The 20,982-nt window shown below is 34.5% G+C and overlaps 1 protein-coding gene across 31 annotated transcripts in view; it reads right to left on the bottom strand.

Annotated features, from left to right (window-relative positions):
• Window positions 1-20,982, bottom strand: part of Ppfia2 (PTPRF interacting protein alpha 2) — a 330,645-nt gene that overhangs the window by 109,266 nt on the left and 200,397 nt on the right. For 29 of the 31 annotated variants that reach the window (XM_057757739.1, XM_057757750.1, XM_057757738.1 and 26 more), the window contains 2 exons: window positions 16,403-16,567; window positions 10,938-11,012 (listed from right to left, as the gene is read on the bottom strand). In XM_057757739.1, coding sequence (XP_057613722.1) covers window positions 10,938-11,012; window positions 16,403-16,567 — 240 coding nt within the window. The remainder of the gene's footprint in view (window positions 1-10,937; window positions 11,013-16,402; window positions 16,568-20,982) is intronic. The other 2 variants (XM_057757754.1, XM_057757769.1) reach the window with 1 other exon arrangement.

The following is a 20,982-nucleotide window of genomic DNA, read 5'->3' as shown; positions in this document are numbered from 1 at the left end:
TCATCCCTAAAGCATATATAATTCCATAGAATCATTCTAATTAGAAGATACCTTTTTATCTAATAAAAAGTCATTTAATCTTGAATATTTTTTAATCAGTGTTATTTTATATTAGTGCTAAAATAAAGGTGAATAGGAAACATTTCTATTGTCTTTGTTTAATATCTAATATTGGCCATTGAGATCAATAATAGCAATGCAACTTTAGTACAATAATTTATTCATCATATATATTATCTTATCCAAGAATTATGATGCATTATTAGGTATACCCTGTATTTATTAATATTTCTTTTATAAGGTATGAGAAAACAGAACAAAAGATTTCAGTAAATTATCAGGAGTGACATTATCAGTTTTCCATTCTCTTTTCTATGTTGAATTTTAACACATAGTGTCAGAAGCTAAACATGTATGATTTTATTTGGGAAAGATTACTTTACTGACATGTATAATTATCAGCAGCAAAGGAAAGGATTTTCTATCAATGATAATAACTTTACAATTTTTACATTGATCTTTATAATATAGTATCATCACAAATAATAACCTAGAAGCATAGTAAAATGTTATAGAACTTTCAACTATTGGCTTAACAAAGCTGCAGTTTTACGTTGGCCAATAAGAAAAACAATGCTATATTCAATCACTATTCAAAATTTCTTTGAAATAGACAAGTTAATATATATATTTTTTTAAACAAAAAGAGGCAATTCCAACAGGAAAACCACATTCCTGATATGTTTGCAAGGCAACAATAACTTTAGCCTCTAAGTTTTGCATTGTCTTTAAGCAGTTAATTTTTAGTGTGACTGGGTGTTATTGTCACATACAAACTCTGTGTTCACTAAATAAACAGTGTATCTTGTCACATTTACATATATGCAGATAATTCAATAGTATTTCACTTCCTGCTAGAATATTAACTTAGAGTTTGTAAGGGATTTACCAACGTGATTTTTAAATGATGAATAAGCTAATCAACCAGAAAAGGTTTAGCAAAACATGAAGAAAATTTGAAAGCCTTTATGAGAATAATCATTTCCGCTGAGAGATGGTAGACATACAGAATTCAATAAAGTTTTATCACACAGAAATCAAAAGTAATTAGAATTAAAAGATCCAAAGTGAGGTTTGAAAAAGGTCGGCCAGGGGAAGTGGTTTTATTGAAATGCCCAGTCGTTGAGCTTTTCTGTGGCTTTCCTAGACTCAGAGACTTCCCTTACAGGTATGGAAATTTTAGTTTAGAGAGAAAATGGGTTTAACATTACTTAAATTTTGCAGATAAGAGAGTTTGGAATGAAAAACACCTTAGGAAACCTAAGTAAGTATTCATCAAAATTTAACAGTTTTTCTTCTTTACCCACAATTTTCTGGGTCATTTTCTGCTACTTAAGTTTCATTTAAACAATTTAAATTTCAAACACGTGTGAATGTAATAAGTTTATAAGATTTTAAAGTTATGATTTTTTTTGACACAGGGTTTCTCTGTAGTTTTGGAGCCTGTCCTGGAACTAGCTCTTGTAGACCAGGCTGGCCTCGAACTCACAGAGTGCTGGGATTAAAGGCGTGTGCCACCACCGCCCGGCTAAAGGTTCTATTCCACTGACTTTTCTACCAGTACTGCCCCCTCTTTTGTTCTGTTTTTCTTCCCTCTGCCATTGATCAGAAACATTTTCTTTCAACTCTGAAAACATATTTCTCAATACTTCAACTTTGGTCTTGATTCCTCTTTTACAAAAATTATTTTAAACAACAATGAATTTTCCAAATCTCCACTTTATAAACTTATAATTGATTCATAAAAACTTGTAATTAATTTATATAAACTTTTTATTGATTCATAAGTTCTATTCCCAGCTGTTCTCTTTTTGGTTATCACTATTGGAAGCAGTCTTTTCAAGTATATACCGTGATTGGTAGTAACCATGTCACAATAATCACGCAGTAGACAGTCCTCCCTGCTATGATGAAATGTTTGATGTATAGACAAAGTATAACCCAATCCTCCATTATCACTTACAGCACTTACTTCCTCTTCTCTTCCTTCTCCTGTCTCTGTTTGATTTCTGTTTTTTTTTGTTTGTTTGTTTTTGTTTTTTTTTTGTTTTTTGTTTTTTGTTTTTTTGGTGGGGGTTGGTGAAGTTGAAACAGATTTTCTCTAGGCAACCTGGAGCCTGCTCTTGAGGCTGGTCTCAAACTTGCAGAGATTTGCATGCCTCTGCCACCAAGTGCTGTGCTTAAAGGGATGTGCTACCAACATCTGGTTCTGTTTGATTTTTTTTTAGAGCTCTCTGACTTGTTCCAGGTTCTCCCTTAAGTTCTAAGTTGTGTTACTGCCTGTGCTAGCAATCATTCACCTTTACACTTTTTGAAAATACTTATCTAGGCATTCCTTAGAGTACTGGGTTTTAATCCAGCTCACGGGATCGATTTTATCAAATGATGGACGTAAAGCAATGGCTCTATCTAGTGAATAGACTGAATGCTTCTCACCTGAAAATGAATTTGATCCCTTTCACTCCTCTCTCCCTTTGGATTCAGGGTGGCTTCTGAATGATGATGGAAGTTAATTCACAAGTTCTTTCCCTTCTCTTTAGGGAAATATAAGTCAAATAAGACTGCAGAAAAGGCTAACAGAATGTTTATTTTCTTAAGAAAAATTTACTTGAAAGTTGGTAATTAAGTGACTAGAATGGGCATGTAGAGGGTAAAATGTACATTAAAAACACAGTCAGTTTGCAGCTAAACAGGCTAAGTATTTTTATGTTTAATGCAGTCATGTGGAAAGCTTTTTAAAATCAATATGCCTGTTTCTGTATTCCCTGCAAATTAACCTGTCAGTGCAAGTTTTACAGGTACTTCTGAATGATCCATTTTGTCTGGCTCAATCAAATAATTAATGAGTATATGGGTTTCCATTAATGGCAAACACATTTTTAAGGATGTAATCTATTTTTCTTTGTACTTGCCTTGTATTGTAAGTTTTGTGTGGCTTCCTGATTTTAAGCTACAACAGAAATTACCATACCAGAAAGACTTTATTGCACTTATTTGATCCACGTAATCTACAGGCAAGTTTTAAAGATGACAACCTAGAGAACACATTCAGTGTTAACTAAGAACACAATTCCCCTATATAGAGAGGTTTTATAATTCAACAAATTTCCATTTTGTGCATATGTATTTATAATATTTTGTCTTTTACAGTTATCTCTTCCAGAAATGAATGGTTCAATAATGCAGGTGTTCTATTCAGTTTCTTGTAATCTGTCATTGGCCTGTGATTATTTCAGGAAATTATAACAATTATTTTTAATCAAAAATGTAACATATTACCGATTCATCACATGTATTTTTTTTCCTTTACGTTTCAGTTGGCTTAAAGGCTTAACACATGTTCCTTCTCTTTATGAAAATTCTATTAGGCTTTTTATTATCTACAGGGCTAACTCCTGGACTCTAGAAATTCCCAACTCAGCTGGTACTTTCTCTGTATCCTGATTCCCATTTATGCCTCTGCCTGATTCCAGCTCATCTTTCACTTGGTAACTCTAATGAGGAGCGACATAAATATCTTCCTAGGAAGACGTTTGTGACAATCACTGTCCTTCCCCACTTCTACTTGTAAAAGTAGTTTCTTTTTCTTTTTTTTTTAAATATTGCCACATTCCGAACATACTTTAACTTTCATATTTGTCATATTTTATTTTCATTATATTTCTCATAGTATATTATAATTGACATCCCATTTTCAATTTTAAAGGCTATCTCAGCTACATATATTGCCATTGATACCCCCAGCACATATCTCCAGAACTTTGTTTCCCTGAATATATTTTCACTACATTAAATGCTTCATCATTATAACTGCACTGTAAGGAATCTATCTCCAACACTAGATTATAGTCTTAATTGAATCGATTGAAGTACTAATTCCTTGTTTTAGTCATGTCCAGTATTTAATACAATCTTTGAAAAACATACAATTGTCCTTTGTTTGAATGGAAAGATGGTGGTTACAATAATAAATAGGACACAGTATTTAGGTGACTGTATCACATTATATGAACTCTCTAGTCTTACTTTACCTGGTCTCCTATTTTAACAGAAAAGTGTACAAAGTGCATACCATAAAGAGTTTTGCAATTAAAAATTGGATACATACAAGATGTGCTTTTAGTATTATTTCAAGACTTCTGCAGAATCTGATTTCTCTCAACCTTGCCACCCCCATCTTCTGCATCCTCTCCCATACCGACTGTTCCCAATACAGGATCATCTGTTTTTCTAAACTTGCTTGTGTTTCCCTAATCATAGATTTTGTTCTTATTGAAATGGTTTTCGTAACTTAGCACTGTATATAAATCATATTATATAATGATAAAATATCACAATAAAAGATTTTGAAGTTAAATCTCAGTCTTTCTGCACAGGTTTGCTCAACTATTTTCTGTAGGGTGAAGATAAAGAATTGACAAACATATCATCACAGGGTTCTTTGTGACTATAGTGAGTGAAATAAATATTAATGGAGAAGGTGTAGTTTTCTTGTCTGGGAAACAGTGACCTAGCTCAGACAGTTATAATGCTAGCTCTCATGCTTCTTAAATGGTTAAAACACATGCTGAACCAGTGAGCCTTAGAAATTTAAACTAGGGATCAATGACTGGTTGTTGGCTGGGAATCCTAAATGGCTTCTTTAGTGAGGTGAGCTTCCATGGAAAAGTGTGGTTTCAGAGGGTTTGTCAGATTAGTGGGAGGATTCTGGGAGATAGATAATCATAAGTAAGATATAGGATATGAATATAACAATATGAATTTATATAGAGAGTTGGCAACCTTGTATTGTTCCTGATTTTAGTGGAATTGATTTGCATTTCTCTCCATTTAATTTGATGTTGGCTATAAGATTGCTGTAAATTGCTCTTATTACGTTTAGGTACATGTATTGTATCCCTAGTCTCTGCAGCATTTTTATGATGAAGAGTATTGGATGTTCTCAAAGGCCCTTTCTACAACTAATTTAAAGATCATGTGTTTTTTGACTTTCAATTTGAACATTGATTGGTTTCTGTATATTGAACCATACCTGCATCCCTGGGTTGAAGTATTCTTGGCCATGGTAGATGTTTTTAATGTGTCCCTGGATTTGATTTGCAAGTATCTTATTGAGTTTTTTGAGTTTTTTTTTTTTTTTCCTGAAAGGGCAAAGTAATTCAGAGATCTCATTTATAAGTACACTAATCTTATGCCCCACCTCGATGAAACATTACTGGGAGTTAAGTTTCAAGACATTAATTTTCAGGAGGAAAAAACATTTAATTTTTTGTGTCTTTGTTCATAAGGAAAATTGGTTTATATTTACCTTTCTTTGTCGAGTCTTGATGCTGCTTTCATATCAGGGTAACTGTGACTTCATAAAACGAATTGGACAATGTCCCTTCTGTTTTTATATTATGAAATAATTTGATGAATGGTGGCATTAATACTTATTTGAAAATCTGGTAAAATTCTGTGCTAAAACCATCAGGTCCTGGGCTAATTTTGGCAGGGGCACTTTTAATGTCTGCTTCTATTTAAATTGATTACAAATATTAACTTAGATTTTCCAGTTTGGTCGAGTATAGGTTTTTACAGCATATTCTTATGATTCTCTGGATTTTCTTGGTGTCTGTTGTTAAGTTTTCCTTTTTGTTTCTAGTTTTGTTAATTTAGTTATTCTCTCTGCCTTTTGTTAAATTGGATAGACTTTCATTAATCTTATCGATTTTTCTCAAAAAAAAAACAAATTCAAACACAAATTGACAATATTCATAAAGAAGTCAGAAACACACACTGGAAAAAGGACATCCTTCTCAATAAATGGTGCTGGTCAAGTCAGATGGCTGCACATAGAAGAATATAATTAGTCTGGGCTCCATGGTCTCTTAATGTCGGCAGAACGCGTCCTAATTCCAGAGAACCGAAACTACAATAAGGACCATAAAAGAGACATACATAGATCTAATCTACAATGAAGTAGAAAACAAAACAAACAAACAAACAAACAAAAAAAAACCCCAGGATCTTCTGAGTAACATGGAGCATGGGGACCTTGGGAGAGGGTTGAAGGGGAGGGGAGAGGCAGGGAAGGGAGCAGAGAATAATGTAGAACTCAATGAAAATCAATAAATAAAAACATAAAAAAGAATGCAATTAGATCCGTACACAAAACTCAAGTCCAAATGGATCAAAGACAACTTAATACCAGATGCACTGGACTTGGTAGAAGAGAAAATGACGAATAATCTTGAAATCATTAGAATAGGAAAAGAATTTCTGAGCAAAACACCATTAGCTCAGGCACAAGATCAACAAATAAAAAGAGAGACCTCATGAAACTGAGAAGTTTCTGCACAACAAAGAACACTTCTTCCAGACAAATTTGCAGCCTACATAAGAGGAAATGATTTTTAAAAACTATACATCTGATAAAGGGCTAATATTTAAAATACATGAATAATTTAAAATCTAGATCAAGAAAATAAGTAACATAAGTTATAAATTATATAGAATATAAATTATAAATTTAAAATACGAATTAAATTGTTTTAAATATAAATTAGATCTGTTTACAGATCTAGACAGAATTCTCAAAAGAGGAAACTCAAATGGCTGAGAAACACGAAATATTCAATGTCCTAATCCATTTGGGAAATGGAAATCAAAACTGCTATGAGATTCCATTTTATACCTGTCAAAATGGCTAATATCAATAAAACAAGTGATAACTAATGCTGTCAAGGACATAGAGTAAGGGCACTACTCCTTCATTGCTAGTAGGAGTGCAAAGTTGTATAGACTCTGTGGAAAACAATGTGGTGGTTCCTGAAGAAGACAGAATGAGATCCATCCCAATATCCAGCTATATCACTTTTGTGTGTATATCCAAAAGATGCTTGTTCCTACCAAGAAACATTTGCTTAACTATGTTCATCGCTGCTGTATTTATTCTATTCAGAAATTGGAAACAGCCTATATTTCTCTCAAAAGAAGAACAGATAAAGAAATTAGACACTTATGCTAGGGAATATTACACTGCTGTTAAAAACAAAATCATGTATTTCACATGTAAATGGCTGGGACTAGAAAAAAAATCATCCTGACTGAGATATCCCAGTTGCAGAACGACAAATATTATATGTATTTACTTATGTGTGGACATTAACTGTTAAGTCAGTGATGACCAAGTACAGTCAATCTGTAGAAACACTGAGTTTAGGTACAGAGTACAGGACTAAAGGGTACAGATAGGAAGGGAAATTAGAACAGATAGCTATGGGTGAAGGGAGATGTGAAAACGGAAGGACAGTAGCAAAGTGATAGTGGAGGGAGGGATGGGGGAGGGGAATACAGGAAGTGACTGCTACTATTAAAGAAAATTGAAGGGTACTATAAAAACCAAATAGAATAGAGCTTCCTAAAATATATAAATATGAAAATTATGTATGAAGGACATTGCCAAATAATGAGGGAGAGAGAGTCCCAGCTGGTCATCTCTTGTCACCAAATGAAGTTTCCTGTACTGGGAAGTGGTTATATCTAATTGAGTTGTTGGCCAAACAGGCCTATTAGGAACCTCCTAAAAGTCAAGGCTATTTCTAAGACTATCCACAAACTGCTGGCAAGACCCCATTGCTGAACACAACAGGTCTACAACTAAGTGAACACAGAGAATTCCAGATAGTGCATATATAAAGCCTTCACACCTATGTTCTTCCTCTTTGGTACAGGAAGGTACTGTGCATAAAAAAAGAGAAATGTAAAGAGCCAGCCAGATGCAAAACCTGTGATCTACAATGGTGTGCTGACTGCAAGATGTTAGGGCAGCCATGACACACAGCTTGTGTGAGTAACCAACCAATATCTGTTTTGACTTAAGGTGATATGGAACCCATAACAGATATTTGTTTGTTTGTTTGTTTGTTTTTGTTGTTGTTGTTTTGTTTTTCGAGACAAGGTTTCTCTGTAGCTTTGGAGCCTGTCCTGGCACTAGCTCTTGTAGACCAGGCTGGCCTCGAACTCAAAGAGATCCGCCTGCCTCTGCCTCCCGAGTGCTGGGATTAAAGGCGTGCGCCACCACCGCCCGGCCCCATAACAGATATTGACTAAGTTAGCAAGAACCGTTGACTGGATTGCCCAGAGATCTAGGGTAAAACCAAATTCTACTGTTAAAAAAAAAAGTAACAATAAAATTATGCCTCAGAACATTCTGGTTTATACTTATACATTAGTGTTTATTTCAGTCATCGTCAGAGAAGCTTCCTCCTGCAACAGATGGGAAAATACAGAGACCCACAGCCAGGTAATAACTAGAGAGAGTGAGAGACCTTGGAACAGCCAACCCTAAATGGAATGTCTATAAAAACCTCTCCCCTAAGTATTCAGGGACTCCTGTCAAAGAGGAGTCAGAAAAGGCAAGAACCAGAGGGAATAGAGGACACTAAGAAATCAAGACCCTCTAAGTCAACAAGACTAATTCATTTGAGGAAAAGAAGACAAGATGAAAGCAAATGAGAGCTATCAAACAAGAGACACAGAGAAAATAGGGCTGGCTGAGTCATATAAGATGATATAGAGGAACTATTTGTTTGTATATACTGCTAAGTACATTTAGGTGTAATATGTCAAGATATATATCACAATCTGAACTCTCTCTGACTTCTCATTTCTAATCTCGGGAATTGAGTAAATCCCATATTTCTTGACACAGTTACTATTGCCATCTGAAACTCAGGAAATAAAAGTGATGTCCCATCACTATGCCAACTCTCTACCACTAAAATGTGTTGTCAGAGAATGGTCCCTCTGAAGGGAATCTTGAACTGTGTAAGAGTGGAGAATGTGACCTGACAAATTCATCTACTTGTTGAGTTCTGCTCTTGACTGCAGGTGTAAGGTGACTAGACTCTTGTGCTGGTTGGACTCTCCACAGGGATGAACACTAACCTGGAATTGTGAAATAAAATAACCCTCTTTTCCTTCAAACTGCTTTGGTCTGGGAAGGTTATCACAGCAACAGCTAAGAAACCAAGATATTTCGCACTATACTTGTATGGCAAGAACTTCCTGCATGCTGACGTTTGTCTAGCTAAAGTCCGTAAGTCCATTTTTTTTTTTTTTTTTTTGGATTTTTCGAAACAGGGTTTCTCCGTAGCTTTTGGTTCCTGTCCTGGCACTAGCTCTTGTAGACCAGGCTGGCCTCGAACTCACAGAGATCCGCCTGCCTCTGCCTCCCGAGTGCTGGGATTAAAGGCATGCGCCACCACCGCCTGGTTAAGTCCATTATTTTCAAGGCTTTAATTATTAAACCTGGAGACAGCAAAAGCATAAACAAATGGCTTTGTTTAAATTAAGTTAATTTAAAGAAGCAATATTAAGTGTAGTAAACAGAATTTATTCTGTTTTTTTAAAATGTGTGGAAACATTCTATTAATACTAGAAAACATCAATCAATAAAGAATTTTGTTAAATGTGTTTGAACACATCATTTTGTGAGAAATTCTTAATACTTAGTATTAAGAGTATCCTTTCACATTTTAAATTAATGAAACTTCAGGAAGATATGCTTCTCTATTTTGTTATATTCACTTCTAATTAAAAAATTATGAGAATCAACTTCAACAAGTGCACTTGCAAATAAACATAAATTTAGATATAGACAGCACTGTTTGATTTTCTAATAAAGATCCAAATTTGTATTTGCGTGTCTATATTCTAATTATTCAGTTTTCTAACACAAAAAATAATAATTGAATACTTGTAAAGAAAAAACATTTTAAATCTTCTTTTATCCCTTTTGTTATTGAAAGTAGATTTTTTTCATAAAACACACTCTATTGTGGTTGTCCCTCCCCAACTCCTTCCAAATACTCCCCACAAACTTAAATTTTCATTCTTTTTGACTTTCTCTTCAACAAACAAACAAACGAACAAACAACAAAAAAAGCATCTAAAAAGGAAATAAGATAAAATATACAAAAAGAACAAAACAAATGTACAAAAAAGCAAAGGGGCAGGAGAAAACACAAGAAATACATAAAGACTAACAGACACACACATAGGAATCTCATAAAGACACAAAATGGCAAACCGTAGTACGTAAGCAAAAGGCTTGTAGGGTAAGAAAAGTAAAAGAAAAAAATGCCCATCAAGAACGTTATGAGACAAAAAAAAATTCTCCCAAAATGTCATTTAGCTCATCTTGTGTTGGGCTTGGGCATGGGTCTTTAAGAGTTGTTTGCATACTCAGTAAGATTGCATTAGAGAAAACTGTTTTCTTTTGCAAGCAGTTATCAATTGGCAATAGCTTCTAGGAGAACTCCAGGGCAACAAGGCCTTCTAAACAGCACAGCTGAAGCACATAGGGAACTCACAGGGGCTCTGGCAACATGTACAAGGGCTGAACAGGTCTGGGTCTGTTGGGGTCTTAACTCTTTAAATCTTAAGCCATGATTTTAAATGATGTCTTTGAATCTTCACAGCAATGCTACTCTAGTGATGCCTTTAAGCATGAAAACTACAGGTAGAGTCTGAGTGGAAAGGGATGCATGTGTCTATCTGGGATATTTACTTCATTTCTAGCATTTCAAAGTTTAAGAGGAACTAGACACAAATTCCAGTTTAAGGGTTGTGTTTTACTTATATTTAGGACTGGTTTTCTAAATAGCCATGTCCCTTGACATTGGCGGTTTTTCTGTGGTCTCCTGGTGACAGGTCTGAACAGCCAGAAACCAGAAACCAGGCCCCTGGCAACTCATTTCAATGGGTGTCATTCAGCAACATGGACAGAATGTGACTGATTTCGTGACAGAATTAATGAAAGCAAACGTATAACACAAGGGCCAGCATGTTAGCAATAGTGCACCTCCGAAGAGGGAAGTTTGGTGTGTTACCTCCTGATTAGCTGAAGCTAGTTCCTCTTCCAAGGCAGAGATTCTTTCTAAAGAAACCCTCAGTCGCTCCCTTACCTAGAAGAAAAAAAAATCAAAATACGTGCCGAATTGTACATCCAAAATATAGGAACCTGTGGTGAAGCCATCTTTAACAGAAGAGACAAATGGTCACATTCTTCAAGCAATTGTAGCCCTAAGATCACAGACTCTTAAATCTGGTATGAACAACATGAAAAGATTGTCACCTCAGAGGCATCGTTGTATCAAGGGGATGTCCTTATAGTAAATTCTTTTGTAGATGAACTGATAATCTTCCAATGGGGTTGGAAATTGACTGGCCTTTCTCCAACTTCTGATTCATAGCAAGTAGATACAAAGTTCAAAAAGCATAACCATGATAGCACTGCAAAATTATTGGTGTTAAAACAAGCAAAATAGGCAAAATACATCTTTAAAATAAGTGAATTTTTTGCTGGTTTTCGGTGTCTAACTTCAAAATGATTAGTTTAAAAGCAAGGAGTTCTTGAAAACTGAAAATCGATTTGAAATTTTAAGTGACTGCAAAGTGTTAATGATTTGGAAACACCCACCGTGTATCCATATATCCCGGGGACAGACACTGCGATTTGTAGAATTAAGTACTTTTTAGTTTGAAAGCAGGGCTGACTTCAAATTGTTTTCTTATATCGTTGAACTTCGCAGAACTGTTTCCTTGACCCTTGCTTTCTAACTTCTAAAACTGAAACCGTGAGTAATGGCATATGCCAGTCAATCTCCAACATTTAGGAGACTGAAGAGGAAGACTAAGGTGAAGGAAAGACTGAGATATATAACAGGATAAAGGGCAGCTCAGTCTACTTAGGAAAGCCTGGGTCAAAATAAAACAAAAACCAAGCCAAATCAAAATGAAAAAAAAAAATCCCAAGTCATTTTATTTTTATACAATTATATAAACTTTCTATTACATTTACCAAAGGCAAACTACAATGCGTCAATATTTACTTAATGACCTTGGTGGTTTAATTTACCTAAGTCAATAAACTATAGATTTAAGACACAATCACAAGTTTTTGATTTTTTTATAAATTAACATATTTTCTACATGAATGTTACAAAAATTTCTCAATAAATTTTCATTTTAATACTATAGTTATATCCCTGAAAAACTAATTTTGTTATTTAATTGCTGTGTATTTTATCATACAACATTTTTCTTAAATAATAAAGTTTAAATAGGACTATAAGTAAATATATAAACTATATAAAATTTTAATGCTGAATAATTGCCTTGTTAATTACCTAAGAAATAGAGCAAGTAATGTTTTTTAACTTTCAGGCAAAATATGAATTTTAGAGGTCTCAAACATTCATCTTTAAATTCTGTTTTGGTATTGGGTATAATCAGGTGACTGAGTGTATTCAACTGCTGAAGCACAGTGTTACATTCAAATATTTAGTGTGTGAGTGTCACAAAATAGAGTAACATTTAGCCTTAAAAATCTTCTGCACAGAATCTCTATTTAGCTCTGCCAGATTGATTGCTGTGCTTCAGTGATTTAGACAAATTTCAAATTATAAGAGCAACACAGAATTAAATTCTGAAATTGATGTGGAGGTCTGTAGACTGTGGATCTTTATAAGGGGGTCAGGTGTCCCAGGTTGAGGAGAACAGCCTGAAGACATTTAGTACAATCCTTGATTTTCCTGTATAAAGTGCTGATTAGGACACTCTTAGAATATCACTGAGAGGAGAGGTTAAGGTAGCACCTTTTCACTGAAGTGCTGATTCATCAAAATGTTTCTAAATTAATGATGCTATTGAATCAATATTCCCTGAGTACAAGCTGTAGGTTAAAATATCTTCTTAGTTATTTCTGTTAGCCCAAAAGTCTTAGCTACTGATTGCTTTTACCACATGTTAAGCACTTAAAGAAATAAGTCGTGAAGTCTATCCAGAAATATGAATAAAGAATTAGCTCTCCATAAATTTACAGTTTTGACAAATAAGGATATGTTAACCATAAATTAATGATTCTAAAACAATCTTATTTGAAAATAAAAATTTTTTAAAATACAGTCTTAATTAAAACTATGTATGAAAATTTTTTGCTGCCACTATCAATAATGAATACCATAATAATGTTGAATTGTTTATTCACTTTGTTACTCTGTTTTAGACAAAAATTTCAGTTAATGTTTTGTTAGCTTTGTTTACCAAACTTTAATAGGAAAGAAAAGGAAATGCAAATATGTAATCGTCCCATGGTTAAGAACTTGATAACTTTATCTGATTTGCTTCAGTATTAATCACAGGAAAAAACATGTGTATCACAAAATTTTCAGCTTCTGCCTCTGTCTTGATCATTGCACTGACAGAATATCATAATATTTTAACAATCATGTTTCTTGTTGGATTATGTATGTTTAGGCAGATCTACTTGCTATATCATGCAAAACAATAATTGTTTAAATTTTTGCCGAAAGAAGTACACAGTTGTAGTTGGTAGTTGTCGCTATCGCTAACAATTCTCTTCTCATTGGATTGCACTATAGCTGTCGGGATGTTTTGCCTTACATGTATTGCTTTTTACACAGGTACATGGTAAATTATTAACCTCCAATTGTAATATTAGTATTCATCAAAAATTTATTTCTAAATTAATCTATTACTTCAGTATTCTTTAAAATGGAAGGAAAATGCCTAGTGAAACCTTTCCTTCAAAATATATTTAAAGGAGATGGTAATTTTATCATCTCCTTTATAATTTTACAATCATATTGCCCAAGGAAGAAGCTAATGGAAGGAGTGAACTTCCAAATTAAAAACTAAGGTATTTCTGGGTTTCACTGTGGCAACTCTTGATTTTATCAAAGAAAAAACTGTGAGAAAACCTTCTTACACTAGAAGTTTAAGAATAGTTTGGTTCTGTGATAGTTGACCATGAAAATGTCAATGGTAAACAAGGCCTTACATATACATATTTGATGTTCTTTGGGTTGCATTTGCCCTACTGTAGAAACAGTGGAGGCTCATGCCAAAATTACTATTGGTTGTAGTTAAGCTTCAAAAGTCTACCCATGTCAGTGGTTATATAAATGAACATCAGTATTTAAAACTGCAAGCCATTATAATGGTCAATACGCATGCTCAAATTTTTTTCATAACTTAATTATTTTCTATGATAAAAATGAAAACATTTTTTTACTTGAGTAATAATTAATTACATTTTCCTTCATTTTTTTTCTTTACTTTTATAGCCACATCCTTTAGGTTAAAATGCTAATTATTTATACAGCTGTGTCTTTACTCCTCCCCATTCTCATAACAAACTGCATGCTGCTCCCAAGGCAACTAACTGTTCATGAAGGTACGTGGGTGCAAATTAATTCCTCAGTAAACAAAGAAAATGTTATTTTAAATGAGCGTCTGAGCCAAGAGGGCGATAACTTGGTTTCAAACTTTTAACAAACGTTGACATTTTCAAATGCTAAGTAAAATATTTCTTGACATTAACTGAAAAAAATTGCTTATATTGAGTGGTTCAAAGGTTTGCATGCTTTGTTTATCGATGAGCATTCTAGCAGCTGTAGGTAGATATTATTATCTTCACCTGAAAAAGGAGTTGTGATATAGAGCAATTAAGCCAGTTATGCAGACCAATATACTTCAGAGGGGAATCTCAGAATTTTGCAAGGATAGCTTCATAGGCACCAGTTGAGTTGCTCATGAACTTGCCAAGGTCTATGAAACTTGTGGAAAGTTTATAAGAGCTGTAATTATCCACAAGACTATATTAAAGTGTGTTTCATTGATCTATACTCAGCTGATGGAGCTTCTATATGATAATTGTCCTGTATTCTTCTAAAGGTACTCACAGAACGAAGCTGCTGTGTGTAAAGTATTTGTTAATTTTTACTCTGATTAAAACGACTGACTCACTTAAGTGACGTCAAAGTTCTTACAGGGAACATAAAAAGATATCCCACATTCTCTAATATATTTATTTAATTCTTTCAATATTGTTTCCTTGAGAATACCATGCTGTTCTCACAGATCCAGGTCATTTTAGATACTGGTCCTACTGATTAGGGCATCTGATCTATGGCTTCAACTCATTCTTTAGTATTTAGGTAAAATATGATTCGTTTCTAACTCATTTGCTGTTCCTCTAAAACCAGACTGCACTTTTGTGATGGCATGTGCTTGTAACCACATGTCACTGATGTGTGAACGCCTGGGACCCTGAACTCTTTCCTCACAAGGGGAAAGTCATGCTTTGTGTGACAAACCTCACACAAGGCAAATATTCTATAAATTCTCATAGGATTTTATCATTTATCCATTTCATGAATGGAAATATAAGAGAAACTAAGTAAGTATAATTATTTGATATTAGACTTAACATGGCTAGTTATATGACCTGTAGTTTTAATCTTCAAAGTTTTCATAGTTTTTGACTCTCATAACTAAAATGAAAATGGAATACAACTTCTTCTTTCACTCTAGAAGACAGAATTGATGTTATTCTTGTACAGGAATTTCACATAATCCTCTGTTCAAAGAACTAGCTGAAAGACTGATGGTAATAATATATAAGATATAAATATTAAGTGGAAGTAAACTCTATGTACTCAAATCATAGATATAAACTTGGAATAATTCCAAGTTTGAATTTTAATGCTCAGAACATATCATGCATATTACAATGAAGTGCCCTAATTCTTGACATGCTAAATCTTAAGACTTTTGAAATTTTGAAATCACTTCTTTGAACTTTTTTAAAAATAGAAAATTGTGTCATAAATCTTGCCTAATCGCTAAAGGATATTACCTCCAGATAGCCCTTACATTTGTCAGTTGAACTTATTTTAACTGCAGCTAAGAGAGATTTACAACTTACTTTTGGAAAGGCAAAAAAAATTTGAGTTTTCCTTCTAATACGTTATATTGTTACCAGTAGAAACCACTGTGTACTTAAACTAAGATGTTCACAACATCCCCACATGGAGGCTTCAAATATAAAAGTTAAAGCCTGCCCAAATTCCACTTCAAAATACACGTGGCTTTTAGTCATTACTTTTTTTTTTTTTTGAATCTATGACATCTATGGGCCTGTACTTCAAAAAAAAAGGAGAAGGAGAGACAGTAAAAACAGAGGTAAAGAGACTAACTACTATTAGGCAGTACAAGAGTTCAAAAACCTTCTAGTGTAAGTATGTAATAAGGTCTAATTCTGACAATTTGTACATTCAGTGATATAAATAAAAGAACATGGTCCATCCGCATGTTTAATATTAAGTGAGTGTTTGTGGACCGTCCATCAACAGTCACGAAATTGTAAAATCTTTTCATAGCTCAAAAGTATTCCTTTGACCTAAGTTAGTTGTTCATTTGTGTGAAAATAAGGAACTTCTCCCTAATAATGGAAGACCAGTTTGAGCTGAAAATAATAACTGGACTGTACCTTTTCATCCAAGGCCTTGTGGTGCTCAAACAAAGATTTCAGAGCCTTGAGAACCTCCACTTCACTGGATACTCCTGAGGGAGACTGGGCCTGTCGCTTCACCACCGTCATCCTTAGTGACCTTTCATGACGTGACACAAGGCATTCCAAGTGCTCCAGTAATAGCTGTTGGGTGGACAGAAAACACGGTTATCCTATGAGGACAGCTGACCAGCCTGTTTTCATGAGCTCTAGCTTAAACTATTACAAGTTTTCACAGAACCCATGATAACCCAAGGGAATACAACAGGGAAGAGAAAAGGAGCACCATTTGGTTAACTCAAGGTTTATAAAACACATAAAAGAAACCCAGCCTCTAGTCGTGTAACAAACAAATCATGGAGTAATAAGTGATGTGCATTTTCCAACACGGTGGTTCTCATCCTTCCTAATGCTGTGACCCTTTAATACAGCTCCTCATGTTGTAGTAACCACCAACCAAAATATTATTTTCATTGCTACTTCATAACTCTAATGTTACTACTGTTATAAATCATAATGTTAATATTTGTGTTTTCTGGTGGTCTTAAGTGATCCCTTGTGAAAGGGTCGTTTGAACTCCAAATGATGTCACGACCCACAGGTTGAGAATGTCTGTTCTAATGAGTCTTAGTCATGAAATTAAAGCCTTGAAAAACTGTGTATGGGCCAAGAAGATAGTTACAAGATAGCATTTGTTCCTTAAATAAATAAGTAAAATTTCATAATACTTTTAATGTAATATTTTATGAATCTTTTAAAAATTGTTTTCAGAATATGTCCTAATGCTGGTTCTATTTGCTTGTTGCAGTATAAACTGCATAGAAATGAGATCCTTTTGTGTATTTCTGTAGCAGTCTTTTTTTTTTTTTTTTTTTTCCGAGACAGGGTTTCTCCGTAGCTTTTGGTTCCTGTCCTGGCACTAGCTCTTGTAGACCAGGCTGGCCTTGAACTCACAGAGATCCGCCCGCCTCTGCCTCCCGAGTGCTGGGATTAAAGGCGTGTGCCACCACCGCCTGGCTGTAGCAGTCTTTTGAGTCTTTGTGTACTTGGTGAGCAACTCAGCTGCCAACACAAGCAAGTGGAAATACACAACTCATCTTTCAAGTGAAGTCATTTTCCCTGTGTGTGTATTGATCTGTGCAAAAACTTAAACACAGACAGTGGGTATAGTGTGTTAATTCTTAAAGGCTCGGCTCATCAATATGCTTATATGAATAGGCACAAGTGATTCAGCTATATGATGTTTATGAGAAACCGAATTTTATGATTAAATGTTTCCCTAATGTAAATGGAGTTATACAGATTCAATTAATATTTGTGAATCTTACATTGCCTGGTGCCAGTGTAAGACGAGAACCATATGGTATAATGTTAACTTGATTATTCTACCAATAAAGACAGCTGTTTTTATAGCCCTCTTAAATTTCATCACTCTGTATTCTTTAAGAAAGTTCTTCACACTGCAAATTTTATTTTCCCAACATAGAGTCCACACATACACACACACACACACACACACACACAAGCATACACACATGCACACACACCAAACAAATAAACAATCAAAAATTACAGTTTCAATTTTCTATTCTTTTTTTCTTTTTATCTATGCAGATTTTTACTTGTAAGATAGATTTTTACATCCTCGTAAGATAGAAGCTGTCAGAAAGGGTAATAGCATTCTTTTTGATCCATGAGTACAGCAAAGGAATCCCAAGTCTCTAATGACCTGGAGAAAGAAAAATCAGTTTCCTCATCAGCTTTTGTAGTGAGTTTGTGGACTTTAGTTCTGAAAAGTCAGGCTACACACATTATTTTTCTTAGCATTTTTTCCAAAGAACTAAGATTTCTTACTATTTGTAAAAGGTAGCTGTCTAAGATAACTGCAGTGAATTCTGTTTTCTACAACCAAGAGCACACGAACACTCAAGCTGTTTGATTCTACTAACAGTTTGAAAGTTCTTCTAATTGTCGTAGGCCATGGTCTGTTCACTTCTGTGTTAAATATGTTAGCTTTCTGGTTATGTCAATTTCCTCCAAATAATACCTGATTCATAATTCATGATGTTTGTTATTCATTTAGGTGATTTTTCCAATGTCTTACCCTCTAAATTTATTAATTTTACACATTCCAACAATCTAGATTTCTATTTTACCTAATTTTACTAATTCGTACCTGACGATTTCACTATAGACTCTGCCATTATCAGTAAGTGCAATTCTTTCATAGCTGGGGTCCTATTCCCCAGGCCAAGGTTGCTGTATTTCTAGTTTGCCTATTTATATGTTCAATCTCAAAACCACATTCACTCTTGAATCCTTGTACTATGCGGATTTGTTATGTCATGCCCACACTCTGTACACCAGACCTGACATCTTACACTCCCCTTTCCATGATCATTCTTCTTGTGTCTGTAAACATCCAGAATTCAGATACCTGCCAATACATTCACTAACGCCATGGGGGCTCATGATTTAGTGTCTCCTCCGGACTTAGTGGAACTCACATTTGTATCTTTTCATTCATCAAACCTCAAAAACTTAAAATATAATCTCGGTCACTATTGCGTTTGCTCAAGTCCTTAATAGTCTCTCATTTGATCAAAAGAAAATCAGACTCCTTACATTTCCTAATTGAAATCTATGTAATCTGAGCTCATCTCTTGTTCTTACTTATCACCTGCATTGACTTTGTTGCAGCATTTGTGTGTGGAGTTTTGCTTAGCTTTGTAAAATAGCAGGTATTTGTTTAGCTACATTGGGTTATTGTGCAAAGTTTTTTACTTCTTTTTTTGTTTGTTTGGTTTTTTTGTTTTGTTTTTTTGTTTGTTTGTTTGTTTGTTTTTCGAGAGAGGGTTTCTCTGTGGTTTTGGAGCCTGTCCTGGAACTAGCTCTTGTAGACCAGGCTGGTCTCGAACTCACAGAGATCCGCCTGCCTCTGCCTCCCAAGTGCTGGGATTAAAGGCGTGCGCCACCACCGCCTGGCAGTTTTTTACTTCTTTAACCAAAAATAATCCCCTTTAGTTACCTGCTTGCCCTTAGCACTCCACAATCTCTTACATATTTTCAGACATGTCACTTCTCAACAGGCTTCTCCAAGTCCTTACGCTGCTGCTTTCTTTTCCCAGGTGGAATCAGTCCCCATCTGCCATTTCCCTCCAGGTTGACTCTAATCATTCATTACCTCATGACTATTAGTGTAGGGTCTGTAAGGAAAGGAAGATTTTCTCTTCTCTGCTCACTTCTGAATGTTGGTCACAACATTATCTCCAGGTCAAGATCATTCATAATTGTCGAATGAAGAGAAAGCAGTTTATTGAAGTTGCAATTTATAGACTTAAAAGAAAAAGGTATTTGAGAGATGTGTACTGAATAGATTTTTTTCTAAAGTATCTGATTAAAGACATTAGAAAGTAAATCATCTTCCATGGCGTGTGGAGGAAAGATAGCTACATAAACAATCACCTATGATTTGTCTGAGTGATGCTCTGGGAAAGCAAGACCGTGTTGACTTGAATCATTATTGTGATGAGATATGTTGAAAAGCATGAAGAATACAAGCACAATGAGGCAAACTTGATGCTGTAAATTACACTTAAAAAATTTTAAAAAAAATAGGAGAGATTAACTTTCCAAATTTTAGAGCTGAGGCCAGAGAGTCCCATTGCTATTTAAAAGACAATACTTCGATATAAGAGAGCTTACTAAATTTCAGCACATTATAAATTCATACCTGCAACAGGTATCTTGCATGGAAAAGCTCCCATGATAATCCAAAACGGCAGTAGAAACTGGCAAAGGGGCATTTGAATATTTTCAGGTGGGCTAGCCATACATCTCTGTGATTCTACCTGCCTCTCTGATGAAGGCAGTCCCATTCATTTTAGCAAATCTATAAAAAATTTCATTGAGAGTGTATGTCTTATCAATGAAATCTCTGCTTATAGTACTCTAATATAAAAACTCTTCTTGGCTACAAATTTTTTACCAGAATGTGTGGTGATATATATCAAACTTTGAGAAGAGAATGCTTCCAAGTTATTTTTTAAGTGTAATTTTTCCAACTTGTAATCTCAGAATCCTGAGAATATATGTGTAAAGAAGTCAATTGAAATCATTAGGAAACTTGGAATTAGATGTTTAATTTGCCTATTTCCTCTTTTATTACATTATTATATTTAGCTAGCATCTAGGCAGACATAGCCTAGCATTTTTAGTAGCTGTGATTGCTATATATACTCTCTGGGTTATATAGGACACTTCTGCACTGTTTGCTGGGTTCACATGCCATCTTCTAAGACCATCAGCATGTTAAAAATCAAGGCAAGTAAAAAGTAAGGGGACCTAAGATGTCTTGTACTCTGAAGGAGGCAGATTCTTTCTGATTTGTTGATTTTGATGATAGATCAACTTCATCATCGAATCTAATAGTTCACTTTGTGCATTGGCTTTTTGTGTTATTTATTTCAATTCGTAAGTAGAATTGCTAATTTATTAATATGGAAAGGTTTATCAGAACCCTAGAAATTAGAACACCCTTTTCCAATTAAACTCACAAC

The sequence above is a fragment of the Chionomys nivalis genome, chromosome 25, assembly GCF_950005125.1.
Source record: "Chionomys nivalis chromosome 25, mChiNiv1.1, whole genome shotgun sequence".
Taxonomy (NCBI): Eukaryota; Metazoa; Chordata; class Mammalia; order Rodentia; family Cricetidae; genus Chionomys; species Chionomys nivalis.
The sequence above is the reverse complement of the archived record's forward strand: the minus strand, read 5'-3'. Positions and strand labels throughout refer to the sequence as shown.